This window comes from Vigna umbellata, chromosome 2 (assembly GCF_029865625.1).
Source record: "Vigna umbellata cultivar VRB3 chromosome 2, Vumbellata_1.0, whole genome shotgun sequence".
Lineage (NCBI taxonomy): Eukaryota > Viridiplantae > Streptophyta > Magnoliopsida > Fabales > Fabaceae > Vigna > Vigna umbellata.
Genome location: NC_142166.1, coordinates 52697593 through 52718297, shown reverse-complemented (window position 1 = coordinate 52718297; position 20705 = coordinate 52697593). Strand labels below are relative to the sequence as shown.

Here is a 20705-nt window from a genome sequence, read left to right as displayed (position 1 = left end):
AAAATTAAAAAAAAATCCAAATTATTATATAATATAAAAATACATTAAGAATTGTATATTTCATAGTATATTTTAATTGCATAATTCAATCAATGTACTAAATAAACACACACATTGGTTTGTAATAGAATTTTTATAATGTTATAATGAAAATGATAGGAAAAGAGAAAAAGGAGAAGTGGGCCTGAGAGCGTGTGCCTTACACACGAAAGCTCATGCCAGAGCACATTAAAAAGTGTGCAATCGTGTGGATGTGGCAAGGCTTCTTTTGTCATTTTCCACTATGCCAAACTTTTTTGCTTTTTTATTATTATTTTAATTTAATGTGGACTTTATTTCACCACACTCCCAAAAAACTTAGTTTCCAAAACAACCACATAAACGTACATCCATTCCACTAATAAAACAAACATTATAAATTCTTAAGACTTCTAAGTTTCAACATGTTTTTTGTCGGCAATGGTCAAAAAAAGACAACTGAACAAAATCCATTAGCTGTAAACCTGTTTATCCTAAAACATTTATACATTTTTATAACTTCCTTTTTAAATCATTTGTTATGAGATGTTAAACATATTTAATTTTTATTTTTAATATTGTAATGATATAACTTTATTAATTCTGATTGGACTTGTGCAACAAAGGAAAATGAAAGGAAGGAGGATTAGGTAATGGTTGGTTTTATTTAAGTAAAGAATCTGTATTATATTCTGTTTTGTTCTGTTCTCTTTCTCTGTTTCTGTAGACAGAAGCCACACATGGATAGGCTTCTATCATCGCCTTCACCTTCTTCCTTCAATACTTTCAACAAATCTTTCTCATTTCTCACTCCATTTCAATCTGCAACTGCAAGAATCAATTTATCTCCTTTAGCACATTCCGACTTGAAGAGGGTCACCTCAATTTGTTGCAAGAATGAAAACCCTTCTCTTTTTTCATCTTCAACTCCCTTTCTTGCATCTTCCAAACACCCCAATAGTTTCCCATCCATTTCCTCTTCTCCAGATCGCCACCCACCGGAACCCCATTTTCTCAATCAAATCAAAACAGTGAATTTCCAAAAGCCAAAGGTATGATTATGCCCTCAGCAATCATTGTTGTTCAACACTCTTTTTTCTCTTTCGTTTGTGTATCATTGGTCATTTTCAAATTCATGTTTCGGATAGCTCCATTTGATTTCTTTTAATTAAAGATTAAAAAAGATCTCTCCGAAGGGGTGATACAGTTTTACTTTTCAAAATGGCAGTTTTTGTTTTCCCAATTCGAATTTGATGTGTGCTAAGGGTGAAGAATCTTCTTTACAAACCTAAAATTAAGAGCCTCGTTTCTTGTAAAGTTAGTGAACCGGTTCTTCCACCGTTTTTCAATCTGTATCTCTGCTTCTGTTTTTCTTCTTCTTTTCTAGCGTGACAAACAAATCCATGACCCTGGTTTGAAACTAGATCAAGTTGTTAGCTTCTTGGTGGTCTAATATTCTTTTTGTGCCTTGATGGCATGACCAATTTCTGTTACGTATTTCTGCCAATAAAACATGATCATCAAGTTTATTGTGGGCTATATGTAATTGAATATAGACTTGGATACATATGTGTGGCATATTTCAGTTCATTCTTTAATTTTTTTTTGTTTTGGATGATGTTCTTCGTGATAGTACTTTTTTGTCCTAATTTTTTTTTAAACTCTGCTGTATAAATAGATCTTAACAAAAAAATCTTCGTGCTTTTTGTCTCAGGCAATACCAGCTCGGATTCTTATCACACTCTCTGCTCTTGCTTTGATCTTAATCCAACCTGCTATTGCACCAGCAGCTTTTGCAACCTTTCAAACTGCTGCGAAGACTGGTGGTCCTGCTGCAGCTGCCGTGGGTGGAAAATTAATCCAAAGTGAGCTCCTAAGCAGTGGTTGGACTGGTTTCTTAGCTGGGTGCTTGCACACACTATCAGGGCCTGACCACCTGGCCGCCTTGGCTCCATTGTCAATTGGTCGAACCCGAATGGAGAGTGCTGCTGTTGGAGCCCTTTGGGGTTGTGGTCATGATGCTGGTCAGGTTCTTTTTGGGTTAATATTTTTAATCCTGAAGGATCAACTCCATATTGAAATTATCCGAACATGGGGCACTAGAGTGGTGGGTCTAACCCTGCTAATAATTGGTGCCATGGGAATCAGAGAAGCTTCAGAAGTACATACCCCGCGTGTTGCTTTAGAAAGTGGTGAATGTGATGTGAAGGTGTATGAATCAGTCGATAATCCAACGGTAGGGAAAAAGAAGATTGGATTTGCTACTTTTGCCACTGGAATAGTTCATGGACTGCAACCGGATGCATTGATGATGGTGTTGCCTGCCCTTGCACTGCCCTCTCGTTTAGCAGGTGCTGCGTTTCTCATCATGTTCTTAATTGGAACTGTGATTGCCATGGGAAGCTATACTGTGTTTATAGGTTCGTGTAGCCAGGCACTGAAAGATAGAGTACCTAGGATAACCGAGAAACTCACTTGGGCTTCTTCCCTTATTGCAATAGCCCTTGGATTGGCTATCATTGTTAGCCAGTTTTTTGGGTTTAGTTTGTATTAAGTTATCTTTAATCAGCTTCGTCTTTTTTCCCCACGAATGGTATTTAGAAAAGGTAAATTCTTTAGACAGAAAATTGGTTCTCAAGAGGAATTACATCATCGAGACAACTTGTGTAATTGCATTTGAATGTGTATAAGTATATGTAAGTTCAATGATTCTGTTGCTGAGAACTTTTGTCTGTATTTGTCGAATTCATCTTATCACTACTGTTGAGTTATATATGTATGGTGATGAGGCCTTGGAGTTCACTGCAGAATGTCATTCCTACGTTTGTGTTTTCAACAAAATCTATAATGGAGAAAAATACAAACACTCTTTCTTTAATGATTAGTGAGAACAACGTAATTTTAAGATTCAAAATATTTCAAATAAATTCAATAGTTAGAAATAATATACAAAATAATGTATATATATTATTGTAATCAGTGGTAATTTGAAATATGTCATTTAAATTTACACTTGTGTAACGTAGTCTCGAAACAATTATGAATAACCTGTAAATATCTATAAAGTAATGTATTTCATTTCATACGCAATACGAATTTGGAATTTAGAAAGAGATAAATAACACATAAATAAACATGTTACAAATATAAAAATAATTATATCTAATATGTATTATCAAATGTTATATATTATTATTTTTAATTACTTTAAATATTTCTTTGTATATCATGTTTTTAGTTGTATGGATTATATTTCCATCTTCATCTACAATAAGTATTTTCAATTCTTTTCCTATTTTTATTCTAAAAACAATAAAATACAATTGAGCATGTATGAAAATTGGACAGAAGAGTAATTGACCTTTTCTTATTGATTGTCATGGTACATTATCATTAGTATATATGTATATAAGGTATGATCATGGATGAGTGGTCCTTGGGGTGGTGTAGGATACCAAGGGTGATATTAGACTTTGAATAATTGTGATAATTGTAAATGTATAGTTAAACATAGTTTGAATGATTTAAATATTCTAATATAGTATACATCATTTTATAAAAAAAAAATTCTATCTATAATCTGCCCCCATTATAGTATTTTCGGTGGCACCACCACCACCACCCAACCATTTTCTCTTTCCATTATTATGAATGATACATTAGTATTTTCTGATTACAATTGAATGATATTATAGTGGATTAAAATTAATTTGGAAAAACTAGAAAATCAGATATATAATTAAATCACTTTTACTTTCTGTCCCTTTGAAATATTATTGACCACCTTTTATTAATCTTTGGACTATGTAATCACTCTTCCACCAACCTTTTTCTCTTCTCATTTTTTCCTATTAAATGTTATTATGACCTATACATTAATATTCTCTGATACAAGCTGAATAACATTTTAATGAATCAAAATTGTTTAATTTAAAAAATAGAAAAATCAAATATACAATTAAACTATTTTAATCTCAACCCCTTTCTAGTCTGACCATACATTAATATTTTTGTGAAAATGGTTGAATTATATTACACTGGATCGAAATTGTATACGTTTAAAAAAATAGAAAATCAAATATATAATTAAAATCTTGTATAAATAAAATTACAGATATGAAACAGAATTTAAGCCTAAATAATTATAATTTAGTTTATTCAAACAACCCATTATAATTGAGAAAAAGTAATGAAAAGTCTTAATCATGTGTTAAAAAAAACTTGAAAATGTCAATAATTAACTGATGTTGAAAAATCAGTTTAAGAGAATAATTGAATTCATAGTAAAAAAATGGAAAATAATTATATATATATATATATATATATTTATATTTGTCAGTCTTCTTATTTAATACTTAATATATTTTAAAAGATTGAGATGATTATTAAGAACATATCAGAGAAGATTATACTATCATTATATTTTATAGAATATTAAACTAAAATAAATGCATTTCATATCTTACAAACATAAAGAAAAAATATTTCAGGGTTTTTTATTTGACGAGTCTGTATCATCCTATAAAAGTTTTACACTATGAATTAATAGTAAATCATGTTGAATTTTACTATAAAAATAAACAAAAAATAAAGTATATTATGATCTGTAACTGAACAACATCATATCAAAATTTCTACATTGATAGAAAGAGTCATGAATATTTTTTTTACAAATCCAGAAGTAACCGGTGATGGTGATAAAGTTGGCATATGGAACAGCTTTTATGGTGAAAATACTCGGAGAAACTAAGATGACACAGATTCCAGAATAGACCATTCATCGGTTTCAAATATCAAGGACATAAACATGAATGGACCATTCATCAGAAATCTCTCTTGAACGTGACGCATTTGATTATTCATATTCATCGCCAAACTCAAAACCTCATCTCTGCATTAGATTAGTGCCTGTGATGAAAGAGAATCGTAACAGAGGCAAGAACGATTAACAAAATCCCAGAAAAACAAACTTATATGCTAACAAAAGGATCATTTTGTATAAAATTATGTCATGTTCAAAATATCATACAATTAAAGTCTCTATGCTAGACTTTTTGGGTGTACTACAGACAGGACAAACTTGTAGAAAAGGCTCACAAGTTTTACACGAACAGAGATGCCTGCAAGGAAGAAACATAAAACACGATTTTTGAGAATTACAACGTTTGCAATCCATTGTCTTTTTCCTAGTTTCTTCAACTTCTCCTACCCCACCATGCCTCTCTCTCTTTTCTCCTGTTCCTTCCCCCATCGATGCTGTGATTCCCACGTTATCGTCGCAACACGACTCTGCATCCTCCGATGTCATTCCATGCACCGCTCTTTCTTTCATCCGTTCTATGTTGTTATGAAGACACAATACCATGGCCTCGTTTTCCTCTGCCACCTTTCTCCACGATTCCTTCTCTACCTCCAACCTTCTCAAAAACTCTTTCAACTCCCTCGTTTTCTTCGTTGCTTCCACTATCTCTTCATCTTTCTGTCTCAGTAAATGAAGAGCATTCGATTCCGTCTTCTTCAATAACTCCGCCATGTGCTGTTTTCTTTGCTCTTGCAGAAAAACTCTCAACTTTTCATTCTGAACAAATACAAAACAAACGCCGATTAACACAATCCTAAGATCGCAAACAAATTGTTTACAAACTTAAACCAGCAAACAAATTTCTCAATTCAATGAAAAAAAGAGAGTCAAGGTTTTAAACAGTAGTTCCTTGACATCGCAGATAAAAACAACCGGTGCAACCACAGTTTCCGTGGCGGGGCGTTGTGGTGGTGGATCTCCCGTATTCCCCGCCGGAATCACGGCCATTTAAGTAATAAAACCTTGAAAAGTTTTGTAATGTAACACAAGCAGAGCAAGCAGAGTTGCTTAATATACGAAACTAACCTGAGATCTGATATAGTGATCGATCTCTCTCTGTTCATCAAGTTGAGTAGCGAATCTTTGAGGATAGGAGGCTAAAAGTTGACCGTTATGATTGTACTTGTGAAAAGCATTGATCTGGGCATTTGAATTGGAAAAAGAAGAAAAGACGGGATCAACAAGAGACGCGGTTTGAGTCATCTGCCTAGCTTGGTGTAGCCATTGTTGTTGCCCAGGTTGCTGCAGATTATGCTTATATGGTTGAGAATTGAAACACACCATCAAATTGTTTGAAGCATAAAACTGATTCTTGGGATAAAACTGCGCTTCGATTGCCATGGGGAGATCGAAATCCAATAAGAAAACGATGAAGACATAAGAAATAAAGAAGAAAAGGGTTTCACGAGATCCCCTTCTTCACCGCATTGGGTTTGACTGCATGGAAGAAAGATCCAAACGCATAAGAGCCAAGAATGAGAGAGAGTGGCAGAGCATGGTGTGGGACGATACATATTTATAGTTGTATGAGAAAACAGAGTTGGAGAATAAGTTAAAAAGATTTGAAATAAATTAAAGGATAGATTTGAACGAGGGAAATGGTAACTGAAAAAAGTCGAAAAGGAAACAGAGAAAAAGGCATAGGATACTGCAATTTTTCTCTCTCTTCTTTTATAACTTTCTTCCTCTTTTCTCTCAATTTATCTTATAAGCATTAAAAGATTGGAGTGTGGGACGCGGTAAGCAAACACTCACCACATGCACATTTTGTGACTAACAATTCAATTTCTTTTGCAATTCTCTCAAAACTCCCATCGATAAACATGTGAACATTCAAAACTTTAGCCATTTTTTTTCAATTTCATAATTCTATTCTGATACTTAATATTATTTATTCTAATAAATAAATATCCATCAAATCCTTTTTCACTAATTTTAACTTAAATCAAGTATTGGTCAACGTATGTGAATGCAATAAATAAATAAATTAACAATTCAATCATAGCTGAATATTAAAACTATAATCAATTCAAAAATAGATCAAATAACTCAAAGAAAATGTAACTCTTAACAATCTACTATCAATAGGCTGAAACTATTCATTGTGCTTTTATTTCTGTAATAAATTATATGTTAATACTTCCGGATGGCCCCGAGGATTGACTCTTTTGAATAATAAATTTAAGATAATTTAATATTTTGGCTAATTAATATGGCTAAGTTATTTATATATTTTATTTGAGTTCTTTTTGGGATATAAACTTTGATTGTTATAAAATTTGGATATTAGTGTAAAAAAGTCATGTTATTAATTGATACAAAATATAATTAGTATGACTTTTATACTTTTAACTTATCGTATCATTTATTTATATTAATCATATCACTTATAATTTATAAATGCTAACATGCAAGTTTCTTTACGTTAGGCGTTTTGTACATAAACCGTTTATATATTTAAAATTTTTGACTTATAATGTTCTTATTTAGACAATTAAATGTTTGTAATTTTTTTTTGGATATTATAAAATCATTTGCATATTGTACAAATAGTGGTGTCGGGAAAAATACTGGAAATTTCGTTAACAAAATATCACATCTTTTGACAAAAAATTATCACCGTCCTTTGAGTGATATCAATTATTAAGATTAACTTTATTTTCTAAGTATTGAGATTAATTATTAACAAAAATAGAAATGATGAGAATTCAAGTTAGATAATAATAATAAAAAAAAAGCTAATCTCTCGAAATTATATGGTTAATCAAAATTAAACTCTTTTCACCGAGAGATATCTCATATTAATACTTGATTCTTTTCTCCTTAATATATTTTATTATATACGAAAGATGGAGAATGCATGTGAGAAATTAAAATATTTTTTATATCGTTTTTAGCAATCTTACTCTCTCTACACTGTATGGAACACCATAATCCAACGTTAATAATTTAAGTGTTCAAAATTATATACATGTCTCGTAATTTGTGTAAAAAAAAATTCATCAAAACTATCTCAAACCATTATACTTTATATTTTTTTTTTCAGAATCTGTTATTTTCTACTGTCTCCGAATGCTGGTTTTTCATAGCTTTCAGAATATTTTTAAGAAAAATACGAAAGTAAATTATATATATATATATATATATATATATATATATATATATCGTATTATAAAAAAACTATATATTTTACTTCAGAAAAAATCGAAATTGTATTTAAAAAAAATACTTCATTTTCTTTAAAAAAATCAAACACTATTTTTGTATTTAGTACAAGTCGTACTTTAGAATATGTTTTCGATATTAAAATTTGTGTTTTAAAATACGATTTCACATAATTTTTTTTAAAATTATTTATTTTGATAATTATTTTAAAAAAAATATACTGAAAATGTAAAAAGTCCTAAGGGTCCTTATATACATTCTTTATAATACATATTTATTATCAATTCAATTTATGAACATTATAAAATAAGAGAAAGAGTATTCAAATAAAAAAATAGATCATAAGAATTATTATTTTCCATATTTATTTTATCTGTAATAAAAATATTTAAAATCGTATATTAAAAACAGGTTGTTAATATTATAATAGCCTATATCATGAACCTTGCTGTAATTGCCATAATAAAAGTAATGAAAAAGAATTTAGTTCAATATTGAATATTTGTTAGTTTCAAAAGTCAATGAAAATCATTTTTATTAAATAAAACCAAAACTAGACTGATATTTAAATAATACATATGTTATATTCGTTCATTTTTCAAAATAAGTTATTGCTTTCCATAAAATAATTAATAGAATTAAAATAAGAATGATATTTAACAAAACAGAACATAATTATATTATATTATAATAATAAATTATTTATTTTCATTAAATACTTATATTTTCATTTCTTTCACTTTGTTGATTTGTTAGTTATCTTGCTTAACACTTTTAACACGAGTAATTTTCATTTTCCTTTACTTATTCTTCTGCACTTTATTCATTACACAAATAATATTTTAAATATTTTTTTGAATTTAATATTTGTATATTAATAAGTTTTGTCCTATATAAATTTAATATTAATTATTTTTGTAGTGATTGTACGACAATGTAAATTGTAAACTCATATTTATTTTTTATTATTTTAAACATATACTTACATTTAATTATTTTATTATACTTTCTTTTCAACTTGAAAGTAACATAATGGCATTTTACAGCAATTATAAAACGCACTTTGCAACAAATAGTCATTAATCTCAAAAAATTCAAAACTATTATACTTTTATGTAAAAGCTTTTTATGATATATAAATGTCAGCAATATACCATCTTCATGGTAGATTATATTAATAATTAAAAATTTAATATATACTGCTATCAACTTGAATTTCAGAATCCAATATCGAACTATTTGGAGTACCAACTCCAATAAATTCGAGATATATATATAACAATTTTTTTATTTTTTCCTTTTCATTTTCTCATATTAGAGTAATTATCATCATTAGAGAACACAATACAACTTTTATAAGATTAAAAGTAGATAATATATTGGGACTTTATTTATTTATTTAGTTGGTCGCGATCTTGAGATATTAAAAACAATAATAGATTTAAAAGCGGTCTACCATAAAAATAAATTTATTTAAAATGTTGACTAAAAACAGTTAATATAAATAAATATATTGCCCAAAAAGAACAATTTCACATTAAAGCGCCTCAAGATTGAATATATAAAATAAAAAAAATTGCATTAGATACATAATTTTCATTCATATATATATATATATATATATATATATATATATATAATACATTTCTATTTTTAAAATTTGAAATCCAAAAAATGAAATCTCACATAAAAGTCTATTGGTTTTAACTACTGTACAATATAAAATATCACAGGGGACAAAATGATCATGTCAAATTTGATAGTTAAACAGTTAAAATGTATCTTTAAAAAATCAAAAGACAATCTTAAAAGTAAGAAACAAAATCTACCAAACACTGTGGAGAGAAAAACATGACTACAATGCACTACACGGTCCACAGCGTTCAGTCAAAACAGCCAAAATGGAAAAGGTGAAAAACAAAACAAAAACGAGCACATAATGTAGCATATTAATAATCTCTTTGTTTGAAAATTGAAAGATGAAGGTGAAATTCAAACATATATGTCAGCTGAAATTGAAAGTTTGATGCATCTTAATAATCATTAACTAAAACTTTTCATAATCTTGTTGATTTATTAACTATATACGTAGGAAGCAGAGTTGTTGGCCACATACACTGGCTTGTAATCATACATCATTTTCAACAAACATACAAGTTCTACCAAAGCAACAAGATGTAAGTTATCAGCTAATCACTTACGCAGAATTTTATTCACAATGATGTGGGTTTTAAGCATTGAATTAACCTTTCTTAATTACAGATTGCTTTCTGAGTGGTTGATAGCGTGCATAAACCTTCTCATCCACCAAAAGCCAAAAGCCAAAAGGTACACGTAATAACCTTCACTTATATATATACATAGCTTTGTTTTGAGGAGTGGGAGCCAACCAGAGTTTTTAGCCATAACTGAAAGCAAAAGACTAGCAGCAGAGTTTTATTTTATACGTAGAGCACACATAATGGCTCATAAAAAGGTGATATTAAAAAATACAGCAAGTATGTCTACTACTGATCCTAGTTTGTGTTGAAGTTTGGCCTTTATATTGAACCTATCTTTTTGGAACAGCACAAGGCATGAACAGGACCCACCTTACGTTGGAATCTCAAATCACGAAAACATTATATGTCAGCGAAAACAGGAAACAATAGGAAAAAAAAAACAATAAAAAGAATGATGTTTGATTTCCCTTGGTGTCTGGGAAAAGTCATGGTGAGATGGTGCGTGGTGATGATGGACCCACGTGCAGGCCACCCACTTTGACCCCATGAATATAAACTCACTGGTCTCTTGAGCGTCTCTTGCGCAACGCAACCAAAGGGTAGGGTGCAATCCATGTGAAAACCAAACCCATATCACTGTACTACCACACCACCTTTTCTTATCACTGTCACTCTTCTCAAAGAACACCCATCATCTCTCTCTTGGAAAATGGGGTTTGCTTTTTCAAACTATATATTAAAGATGGGATCTTGTTCCATTACGCATACCCCATTTATCGTACTTTGACGCAAAAAGTCTTTGCAGCAACTTCTCAACTACTTGTCTTTTGTTTTTTTTTGGCTTTCGACTCTAGGGCAAAGTCACATTAAACTTCCCAAGTAAAAGCAAATCCCATCTCCAGGACTCGAAACAAGCGTCACCAATATATATATTTTTTTCCCTTAAAAATCAAGTCCTTCAACATCGTCATTATTGTTCACTTTTGGACTTTGATTTTCCACCAAGGAAAATCTTCGGTGGACGAGGTCCTTGATAGTGTCATTATTCCATCCACACCCACACACTGTTACCTTGTGAAAGTAATGAGGAATTCAAAGTTTGCGCAATGGCACAGTCCAATTCAAAGCTCACCTCACCGAACCGAGTTATCTATATATATATATATATATATATATATATATATATACACACATCAGAAGCCTGTCCCACTCCACTACGTACTGCAAGATCGTGTTGAAAAACGCCATCTACTTTTGGCATGTCTTTTATTATATTATGTAAAGAGGTTAAAGAAGAGGCTATTGAATGGTTTTGGTAAAGTGAGGACCACCGCCACAGTGGATTGGATAAATGAAGAAAAAGTTGGTGAATTCCTCCGTACAAGGGTTGTGGTGAAACAATGATGCCGTGGGAGTGATAAACAAGTTGCGTGGTCTTTGGTTCACAAGGATGAGCTCTGTTTTGTTCCTTTTGTTTGTATCTACCATGACAGATATATTACATAATTGGATTTGTACGTTTTTTTGTGAGTCAATCATGTGTTCTTATTCAACATCTACCCTCTGCGTACGTAATGCTTCTGTTTCCCATCTTTCAATCGATAATATATCAATACAATAGATAACGTTGATTTCGATTATTCTCATGTAAATGCCTTCTCGAGTCTTATTATAATAATAACTTTGGAATTATGATGTGTATTATTATATGGATACACTATATTATGTCTCATTGTTTTATTGTTCTGTATATTTGAAAGGTTTTCCTAATACGAAATTCACATGTGCACAGTAGTTTATTGGCATCTGATGCATGAATATGTTTATGTTTCTGGTGTTTGTGGCAGTGGATATTATAAAGTGTGATTAGCTGAGAATAGAAAAAGAGAGTATGAAAGGTGGTTGAAGAGGGTTGAAAAATGTGTAGTGGGAAGAGAAAAGAAAAAGAGTTGGTATATATTGGAGGGGAGACACGAAAGTCATGTGAATTTTGGAAACATAGGGAAAGAAGAGATGAGTAATGGTAGTGTGGTGTATCATTGACTACTTCCTTCCTCCTTTATTGCTTTACCATACACTGACTCACTCAGTAAAGTCTCACTATGGATTTCGATCATTTACTATCTTAGTTTCAACTCAACCCCATCCTTCTTTCTCTCTCTTCTCATAAATTACTTTTCTTTCAAACACTATCTCTTTCTCTCTTTTTCCTCTCCCAAACTTCACACTACAACACCCTTTTCTTTTGCCTTTTAGCTTAACCTCTAAAACAAACTCATTTCTTTGATAGGTCACTAAACCAGATGTTATTTGGTCTATTAATTAAGATAAATTCCTATTGGGTTATCTAGTTTGTTTTTTAATGTTAGTATGAATCTTGTTATCGATCTTAACCTTGTAATAAAATATGTAAAGAGTTTACAAATAAAGAGGATGTATTTAAATGTGACAACAAAAGTTTAATAAAGCAATAAAAGAGGGAAAAAAATAATAGTCTTAAAGACTCTTAATGCTAACTGGTTAGAAGGCAAAGGGTCAGAGGACCTTTAGTTATAATATTTTGGTGTCCATCATGAAACAGGTAAAGATCTGTTATCTTATACCATATTGAAAAAAAAAGGAGAAAGACTAGCAGGGATGTTAGAAGAAGAGTCAACTAGTTTAACTGAGACTTAATTGATGGTCATGATGGAAAATTAAGCCGACAAACGAGGTATTCACAAAAGGGTTGAAGACTCTAATTGATAGCAGGAGGAGTTGAGACGTGAGAATGAGATGTTGAGACTATTATTAGAAGAGTCAGGAACATTATACAAAGATAAAATGAGAAAATTTCAGTCAAATTTGTTGGTGATGACTTGTATATTATAAGACTTTTTCTCGATAATAACTTGTAAAGTGTAAGTTTTCTTTTCTCAAGACTCTGACATGATGTTAATAGGTGACATTTAAGTTTAATTCAACTCAACACAATTAGTTTGTAAGATGAGATTGTCATCTATTTATATATTATAAATTGATATTATCTTTAATTTTCAATATTGAGTTTGTCAATTTATGAATATTGGTTTGAATTTTATTATCTTCAATAAAATACGTAAGAAGTTAAAAAATAAAAAAATATATATATTTAAGTGCAACACGAGTTTAATAAAATAATAAAATAAGAAAAACAATTTTAAAACTCTGAAATACTGACATGTTAAAAGCTAATTATCATATAACGACCTAAATAAAAGAATACATATGAGATAGAAAAAAAGGAAAAACACTTTTGAATGTTTTAGCTGAAAATTCTTTATATTTTTTTGTCAGAATAATATTGATCAATTTTATAGTGTTCAATATCAACCTCGAGTAATTTTAAAATTGAAGATTTATATATAATTTATTATCTAGGAAAATAAAAAAAAATGTCAAAACAAAAAGTAAGTACATATTTTTTAACATCTAATTGAAAGTGCAGATAAAAACTAAGCCCTTGTTCACTTGAATGGATTTGTGAGAGAGGATTTGGAAGTATATTTTTTGTTGTTTATTTGATTGGATTTTGGAGGTAAGTGAGAGTGGATTTGGAAGTAAATTTTTTTAATCTATCACATCAATCAAATTATAGACTAATTATTACAAACTTTACTTCCAAATCTACTCACTTACCTTCAAAATTCACTCAAATAAACAAAAAAAAATTACCTTCAAATTCTCTTAAATTCATTCAATCACTCTCCTCCAAATCTATATATTTGTATAGTGCGTAGATCAATGATTATAAAAATGAACTCGTCCAAACCAACGTTACATGCAAATGTTTTCCGTATAATAAATATTAAAAGAAAATAATAAATATTACCTCAATAAAAACGTTGTGAGTAGAATATTAATTTGTTTAAAATGAATAGAGGTGGTGAGTGGAAGATTGGTTGGAATGCAAAAAACAAAGTTTAGAGATACTTTGTGATTTTTTATAAAGAGAGCATGCTTGTTTTTGGGCTAAGCCCGCGGGGCCCATGCTTGTAGCCTTTACAAAACCAACAAAAACAAGGTTTTTTCACTTAAACGGCAATAGGAAACTAAAAACACAAGTATCAATACAAAACCTACCAATTTTTTAAGAGATAGCGACTTTGTCCAGTTAAAAACAAAAAAGTGATGAAAATTCATAGATAGGTTATAATGGCTAAAATCAAATCATTTATTAGTTGCATCTCCACTAATATTGATTTGAATAATTTTATCCTTATGATGTGTCTTTGTTATTGAGATAATATACTTTATAGTTAAATTTTATGTACAATGATAAAGTTTAACTTGTAACAAATCTTTCGCTCATTTGGAAAATGTGGACATATCAAAGATATACTAAATACAACACAACATATATTATGATTTGTTAATCCTAAAACATTATAATTGTGGTCTAGTCTATAATCTTTCAAAGAGTTTATGATGTTGTGTAAATCTTATAATTTTAAAATAGATAGCAAGAATGGTGTAATTCACAATAGTATTAAATTCGTCAAATGACATTATTAAGATTAATTACTACAATCTGAAATATTGTTTGTTTTGAAACATGAAACTTTGTCAGGATTTTGTCTTTAAAAGGCATATTGAAAAGTGAAAAGAGGAATGACTATTTAAATTATCTTAGATATCGACTCCTAAACGATGTTAAACTATTGAACGTAGTAGGATCACTTTCTAAACAGGTATGGAAACTTACTACAATTTAATTTAAATAATTAATATTTCATATTAATTAGAGATACGAGAATAAATTTCGTGGGACTGAGTTATGCTTAAAGTTAACTTCTTGATATGATATCAAAACTATGAATTTCAGCTATCTTAATAAAATTTATTATTTATTAAACCTACGATACCACTCATTATTGAATCACTATCAAATTAATCATTAATGTTTAACCTCACATATTATATATATAATATATATATATATATATATATATATATATATATATATATATATATATATATAATATAATTTTAGATCTAACTAGATATAAAAGAATTCACAGTATATAAATAAATAGATATAAATCTTATTTTACTCAAAAGCAAAATTAACCTATTATTTACTTTATAATATCCCTTAACAATTTATTTTTTTATAAGGATATTATAGCTATTATAGAAAAAAGTAAACTTTTGTAATATTGAGGTAAGAAAAAAATTCCTTTTATTTAAATTACAGCTTTCTCCCACTTCTTGAAAATATAGTCTACCTAAAAAGATAAAAAATTAAAGACAAAATTTACAATACTTTTAGCAACTTTGCAAATTTTCTTTTGAGAAAAAATCACATGCACGTGGTTGTATTTTTTTTAAAGTATTATTTGGCCACTTTACTTTGTCTTTATGGACAGGTGTTCATGGAGAGAAGGAAAGAAATAAGTCACCCATGTCTATATTGTCCTCTATAGAACTGTTAAAGGACCCTATGGTGCAAGATTTTTCATTTAGATAATGGTAATTTAACAATATTTTTTTTGACATTTTAATATAATCTATGTATTATTTTATGATTGGTTTCAAAATTACTCTACAATCAATAATAATCATAAACACCAACATAGACCAATTACAAAATTATATGTAGATGATGTTAAAATATTGTTAAAAAAATATTGTCAAAATATCATTATCTTTTTCATTTAGATAGTCTGAAGCATTCATGGTAGGTTTAATTTAGATTAAGATAACACATTAACTCAACGTTTATGAGCTTATAAAAAATTAATACCTATCCAATACGGTCTTAATGGATAAATTTAATTAAATTAAAATTATAATATTTATAATACACTAATAAATGAGTCAGACTCATTAAGTGATTAATTTATAGTAGATTTACTGTTTTAACGTCTCTAAGTAAATATTTTTAATTCGCATCCTTCTCTTATTCCCAACCATGGACTTGGATTTTAAATTTGGAAAGAAATAATTTAATTTAATTCACTTTCTCCAAACTTCAACTGTCATTCTTATGTTGCATAAACTTGAGCTGGACACCACCTACTCAATCGGCGTTAATATTTTCATTTTCAATTGATTTGATTTTTAAAAACTTAAATAAGAAAATAAAATAAAAAAATGCTTTTAGAAAAATTAAACATATTTAAATAAGTCAAGAGAATAAAAAATGTAATAAACAAATTAAAAATAAATTGAACTTCTTTCAATACATTCTAACGTGTTATCCAACTCAAAATATTTTTATAATCTGTCTTTTTCTTTATGTATCATATAGAAGTTTTTTGTTGTTATGTTTAGTCATGATAAAATTAATAATAGAAAACAATATTGTAAAAAAACTTCCCTTTTCTTTTCTTTTTTCTTTTAGTCCTTATTCATTATTTTTTTCCCATAAAAGTTTCATCACTTATAAGTTTTATTCATCTCTCATATATACAAAAATTTCACCTCAATTGTTATTTTCCATTTTAAGACCAAGTCTCATTTTGTAGTAACAAGTGGGTTGAAGATTATTCTATCCTATCACAATAGTAAGTGTAATTATATTCTAAAAGCCTTTCAACTCAGCTTCTTTTAACGTTTGAGTTCAATCAATGTTAGTTTAATCGGATAAAAAATTATTTTTTCAACTAGTTTAACTTTTGATTAAAGTTTTATTATGTTGTTTTCGGTTTCTAAATTTTCTGTCTTCAAAGTTTCTAATTATTTATTAAAGTGTAAGTAAGTTACAAATAAGTCAAATTAGAACTGATAACTTATTATATATAAGTTAAACTCAGAAATAAAACAAAGTTTTTCAATTTAACTCTTGATTTTTATTCATTTACAAGTAGGGAAAATGATAATATTTTTTTAACAATGATGAAAAGTACTGTGATTTTTGTTAATTTCATACTTGTTTTAAATTATACAAAATAATATACATGTATATATATTATTTAAAATTTAAAATATAAATTTATAATTATTTACTATTAAGATTTGATTGAATGATTAATTATATTGTTAGTTACGATAAATTATTTGATTATTTTAAATATATATTATCTTTATTTTTTATTTTTTATTTATTTATTTTTTCTATTTTGAACTTAATCCATATATTTTCAATTATAAATAGATGTATATTCATTAATCTTATACTTAAATTCATTATGTTTAACCGTTATAATGATATTATTATTAAATATTTTAACAATTTAAATTTATAATTTATATTACATTTTATTTAAATTTGAGTTAAATATACTTTTAGTCCTGAACTATAATGTTATTTTGGGTTTTCTCCCTCTTTCAAGGTTGATTCATTTTTGTCCTCTTAGTTAAAAAACTCGTATTTTTAGTCCTTAAAAAATAACGATGTTAGATGTTTTGTGAGGTGACTAAGAATGTGTCACGTGGGATGCCAACTTTCATGATAATGAGTTTCCTGACTAAGAGGACGAAAATGAACAAATCTTTCCAACATGAACAAAACCCAAAATAGTACGATAGTTCAGGGCATATTCAATTCTTTAAGTTTTTATTTTAAAATTTTGAATATATTTATTTTCAATTGTTATAAAATATTTTTAAAATTTTACATTTAAATTTATAAATTTTTTATTTTTAATTAACTCTAAATTTGTTATTTTTTAATTAACTAATATTATACAAATATTTGAAATATAAATTTATACACAAATATTTAAAATATAAATTTAAATAAATAAAAATCAAATTTTGATGTAATAAAATATCAACCCAAATATATTTAAAAATTCAAAACAAAATTTACATAAAGTACAATATAAAATATAAATTTAAATCAATTTAATCTTGCTAAAAATATTTATAAAAAAATATCATTATATTATTTATAAAAAAGTTAAATGTGATCTCAATTAAAAATGATAAAACATTTCAATTTTAAAAAATTAAATTAAATTAAATTAAAATAATAAACATGATTAAATTAAAATTAAGATAATAATTTAACATGTGACACGATACTAAATTAACACATAATAAAAAAAATGAAAAACAAAAATTAGTTATCTGACCCATAACACACGTTTAATAATGTTAATATAATACTAACAAAAATATCTAATCGTTACACATTAATTAAAATATAAATGTAATTCAGACTTATCAACGATAGCCTACTTAAAATTTTTGAAGTAATACAAGGAGTATTAGAATATTTTAACTTATTAAAAACTAAAAGATTTCATGTTCTTTATATTAAAATTAAGAGTTAAAAAATTATTTTGACTATTTCGAAGATAGCAACTTCTTACACTTTAAATTAATTAATGCTCTTAACTTTCAATGTAATATATTTATAAATATATATTCTCATTTTTGTAATTTATTTTATTTCAATAAATGATTAAATGTTTGTATTCATATCAAATAACAAATTACTGATTAAACAAGATTGTTTGTTTCAATAAGTAAGATACTAATTACTACTTTTAATTTATTATAAATAATTCTTACACTGACATTATTTCGAGAGTTAAAGGATAGTTAATTGTGTTGTGGGGTTGGGGCAGTGGTCCCGCCACGTTGTTGAGATTAAGTGATTGCGATTATCGTAATTATTGGAATTGGAATTAGGTGGGGCCCATCCTGTTCTATCTCACTCACTCCAAAACAAGGGTTTCAACGGACACTCTTGTCTGTGTTTTTTTGCCTTGGGCGGTAATGGATCCCCTAAAATCATCACCGTCCAAATGAAGAGAAGGACACGTGTCCTCCCACATTTCATCCTCCTGATATCACCCGCGCCTCAGATTCAATGTTTGGTTATAAAGTGGCCTAAAAGATCATGGGCTCTCACTAACCTTATAGCTTTGTCTCAAGTCCTTTACTCATCAAAAAATCTTTCTGGATTCCTTTGGTTTGAAGTGAAAAATGGGTGCTCTGGATCACATCTCCGAGCTCTTCGACTGCTCCAGTGGCGGTTCGAAACTGAAGAAGCGCAAGCAGTTGCAGGTAATTCGTTGATTGTTTGTTAATTAATTTAGCATGAGATGAGATCAGATCCAGATAGGAGAAATTAATTAAGCTGAGTTTGTTATATATTGTTATTGGTATGGTAGTATTGTTAGTTGATGAGGCGATGGAAATAGGAACTGATGAGATGAGTGTGTGTATGTATGAATGAATGAATCAGACGGTGGAGGTGAAAGTGAAGATGGACTGCGAAGGATGCGAGAGGAAAGTGAAGAAAGCAGTGGAGGGGATGAAAGGCGTGAACCAGGTGGACGTGGATCGGAAGGCCAACAAAGTCACGGTGGTGGGCTACGTGGAGGCCTCTAAGGTGGTGGCCCGCGTCGCTCACCGCACAGGTAAGAAAGCAGAGCTCTGGCCATACGTTCCCTACGACGTCGTTGAGCACCCCTACGCACCCGGGGTGTACGATAAGAAAGCCCCATCCGGCTACGTGCGAAACACCGATGCCTCTCAGTATTCCCATCTCGCACGTGCCAGCTCCACCGAGGTCCGCTACACCACCGCCTTCAGCGACGAGAACCCCGCCGCTTGTGTCGTTATGTGACGCCCTTTCTTTTGCCCTTTGATGTTCCCAAACTTTTCTATTGTATTGTATCTATCTGCTTTCGACTTCATTGTATATTAAGATTTTGGTTTTCAGAATCTGTGTTCAATCAAATTTTTTCTTTGCTCATATTTTACTTTTAATGGAAACTAATTAACTAGTAATTCACTGATTGAGTTAAGTATATGCTAATTAGCTCTTCAACCAGTCAACGTAGGTCTTCAGTTTTGCTGTAAAAGTCTCTTTATTCTTTCTTGTTTAGGGATCTTGCTTTAATTATGAATTCATAAAGAAGAACCATGGACATCATCTTTTGTTTTTTAAACCATACTTAACGCATTTATGAATTATTAATTATTTGTTATTAATGTATTATCGAAGTTTTAATGGATTATCAAACCTTCGTGTTATCATTTTTTTTAACTATTTTCATTTATAGTTCATTCATGGTCATTTATACTTAATATGGGTGACGTGACTGATCTTTATTTATCTTTATAAATATCAAAATAAATATACAGACGTTTTGAAAAGAATAAATATATAAAATATATTAAAATTAAAGAAAGTATTTTTTGGTTATATATTATTTTATATATGTGAAAAATAATTTGGTCAGTCAAGATCCTTTTAATACAAATCAAGCTCCGCCACTCCTTAGTATGACATCTAATTATCATTTATATATTTTAAATATGTATAAAAAAACAAGTTTAAGGCTATGTGTGATAAAACTGATTTCTTGTTATTTTTGAACCTCTGTTGATAATTTATTTATTTTTCGAGAAATTTTGGAAATATTTGAATTTATATATTTTGTTCATAATTTCAAATAATTAATTAGCAATATTTTGTTATTTACCACGAAATAAATTTGTTGTTTAAGTGACAATTT

At 28.8% G+C, this 20705-nt stretch overlaps 3 protein-coding genes across 3 annotated transcripts; 2 read left to right on the top strand and 1 right to left on the bottom strand.

Moving 5' to 3' along the window:
• The first annotated feature begins 715 nt into the window (after positions 1 to 715).
• Positions 716 to 2820, top strand: LOC124832275 (chloroplast protein FOR GROWTH AND FERTILITY 2-like). The gene is made up of 2 exons (XM_047306447.2): positions 716 to 1070; positions 1733 to 2820. The coding sequence occupies exons 1-2, from the start codon at positions 759 to 761 to the stop codon at positions 2570 to 2572; spliced, it is 1152 nt and encodes a 383-aa protein (XP_047162403.1). The 5' UTR covers positions 716 to 758; the 3' UTR covers positions 2573 to 2820.
• A 2168-nt stretch (positions 2821 to 4988) lies between these two features.
• LOC124832226 (putative BOI-related E3 ubiquitin-protein ligase 3) lies at positions 4989 to 6514 on the bottom strand. Its single transcript, XM_047306380.2, has 2 exons — positions 5906 to 6514; positions 4989 to 5596 (listed from the first exon to the last, which is right to left on the bottom strand). The coding sequence occupies exons 1-2, from the start codon at positions 6218 to 6220 to the stop codon at positions 5042 to 5044; spliced, it is 870 nt and encodes a 289-aa protein (XP_047162336.1). The 5' UTR covers positions 6221 to 6514; the 3' UTR covers positions 4989 to 5041.
• Positions 6515 to 19082: 12568 nt separating this feature from the next.
• Positions 19083 to 19939, top strand: LOC124832271 (heavy metal-associated isoprenylated plant protein 26-like). Its single transcript, XM_047306443.2, has 2 exons — positions 19083 to 19245; positions 19427 to 19939. Exons 1-2 carry the CDS (start codon positions 19165 to 19167, stop codon positions 19808 to 19810), a joined length of 465 nt encoding a protein of 154 aa, XP_047162399.1. The 5' UTR covers positions 19083 to 19164; the 3' UTR covers positions 19811 to 19939.
• Positions 19940 to 20705: the final 766 nt, after the last annotated feature.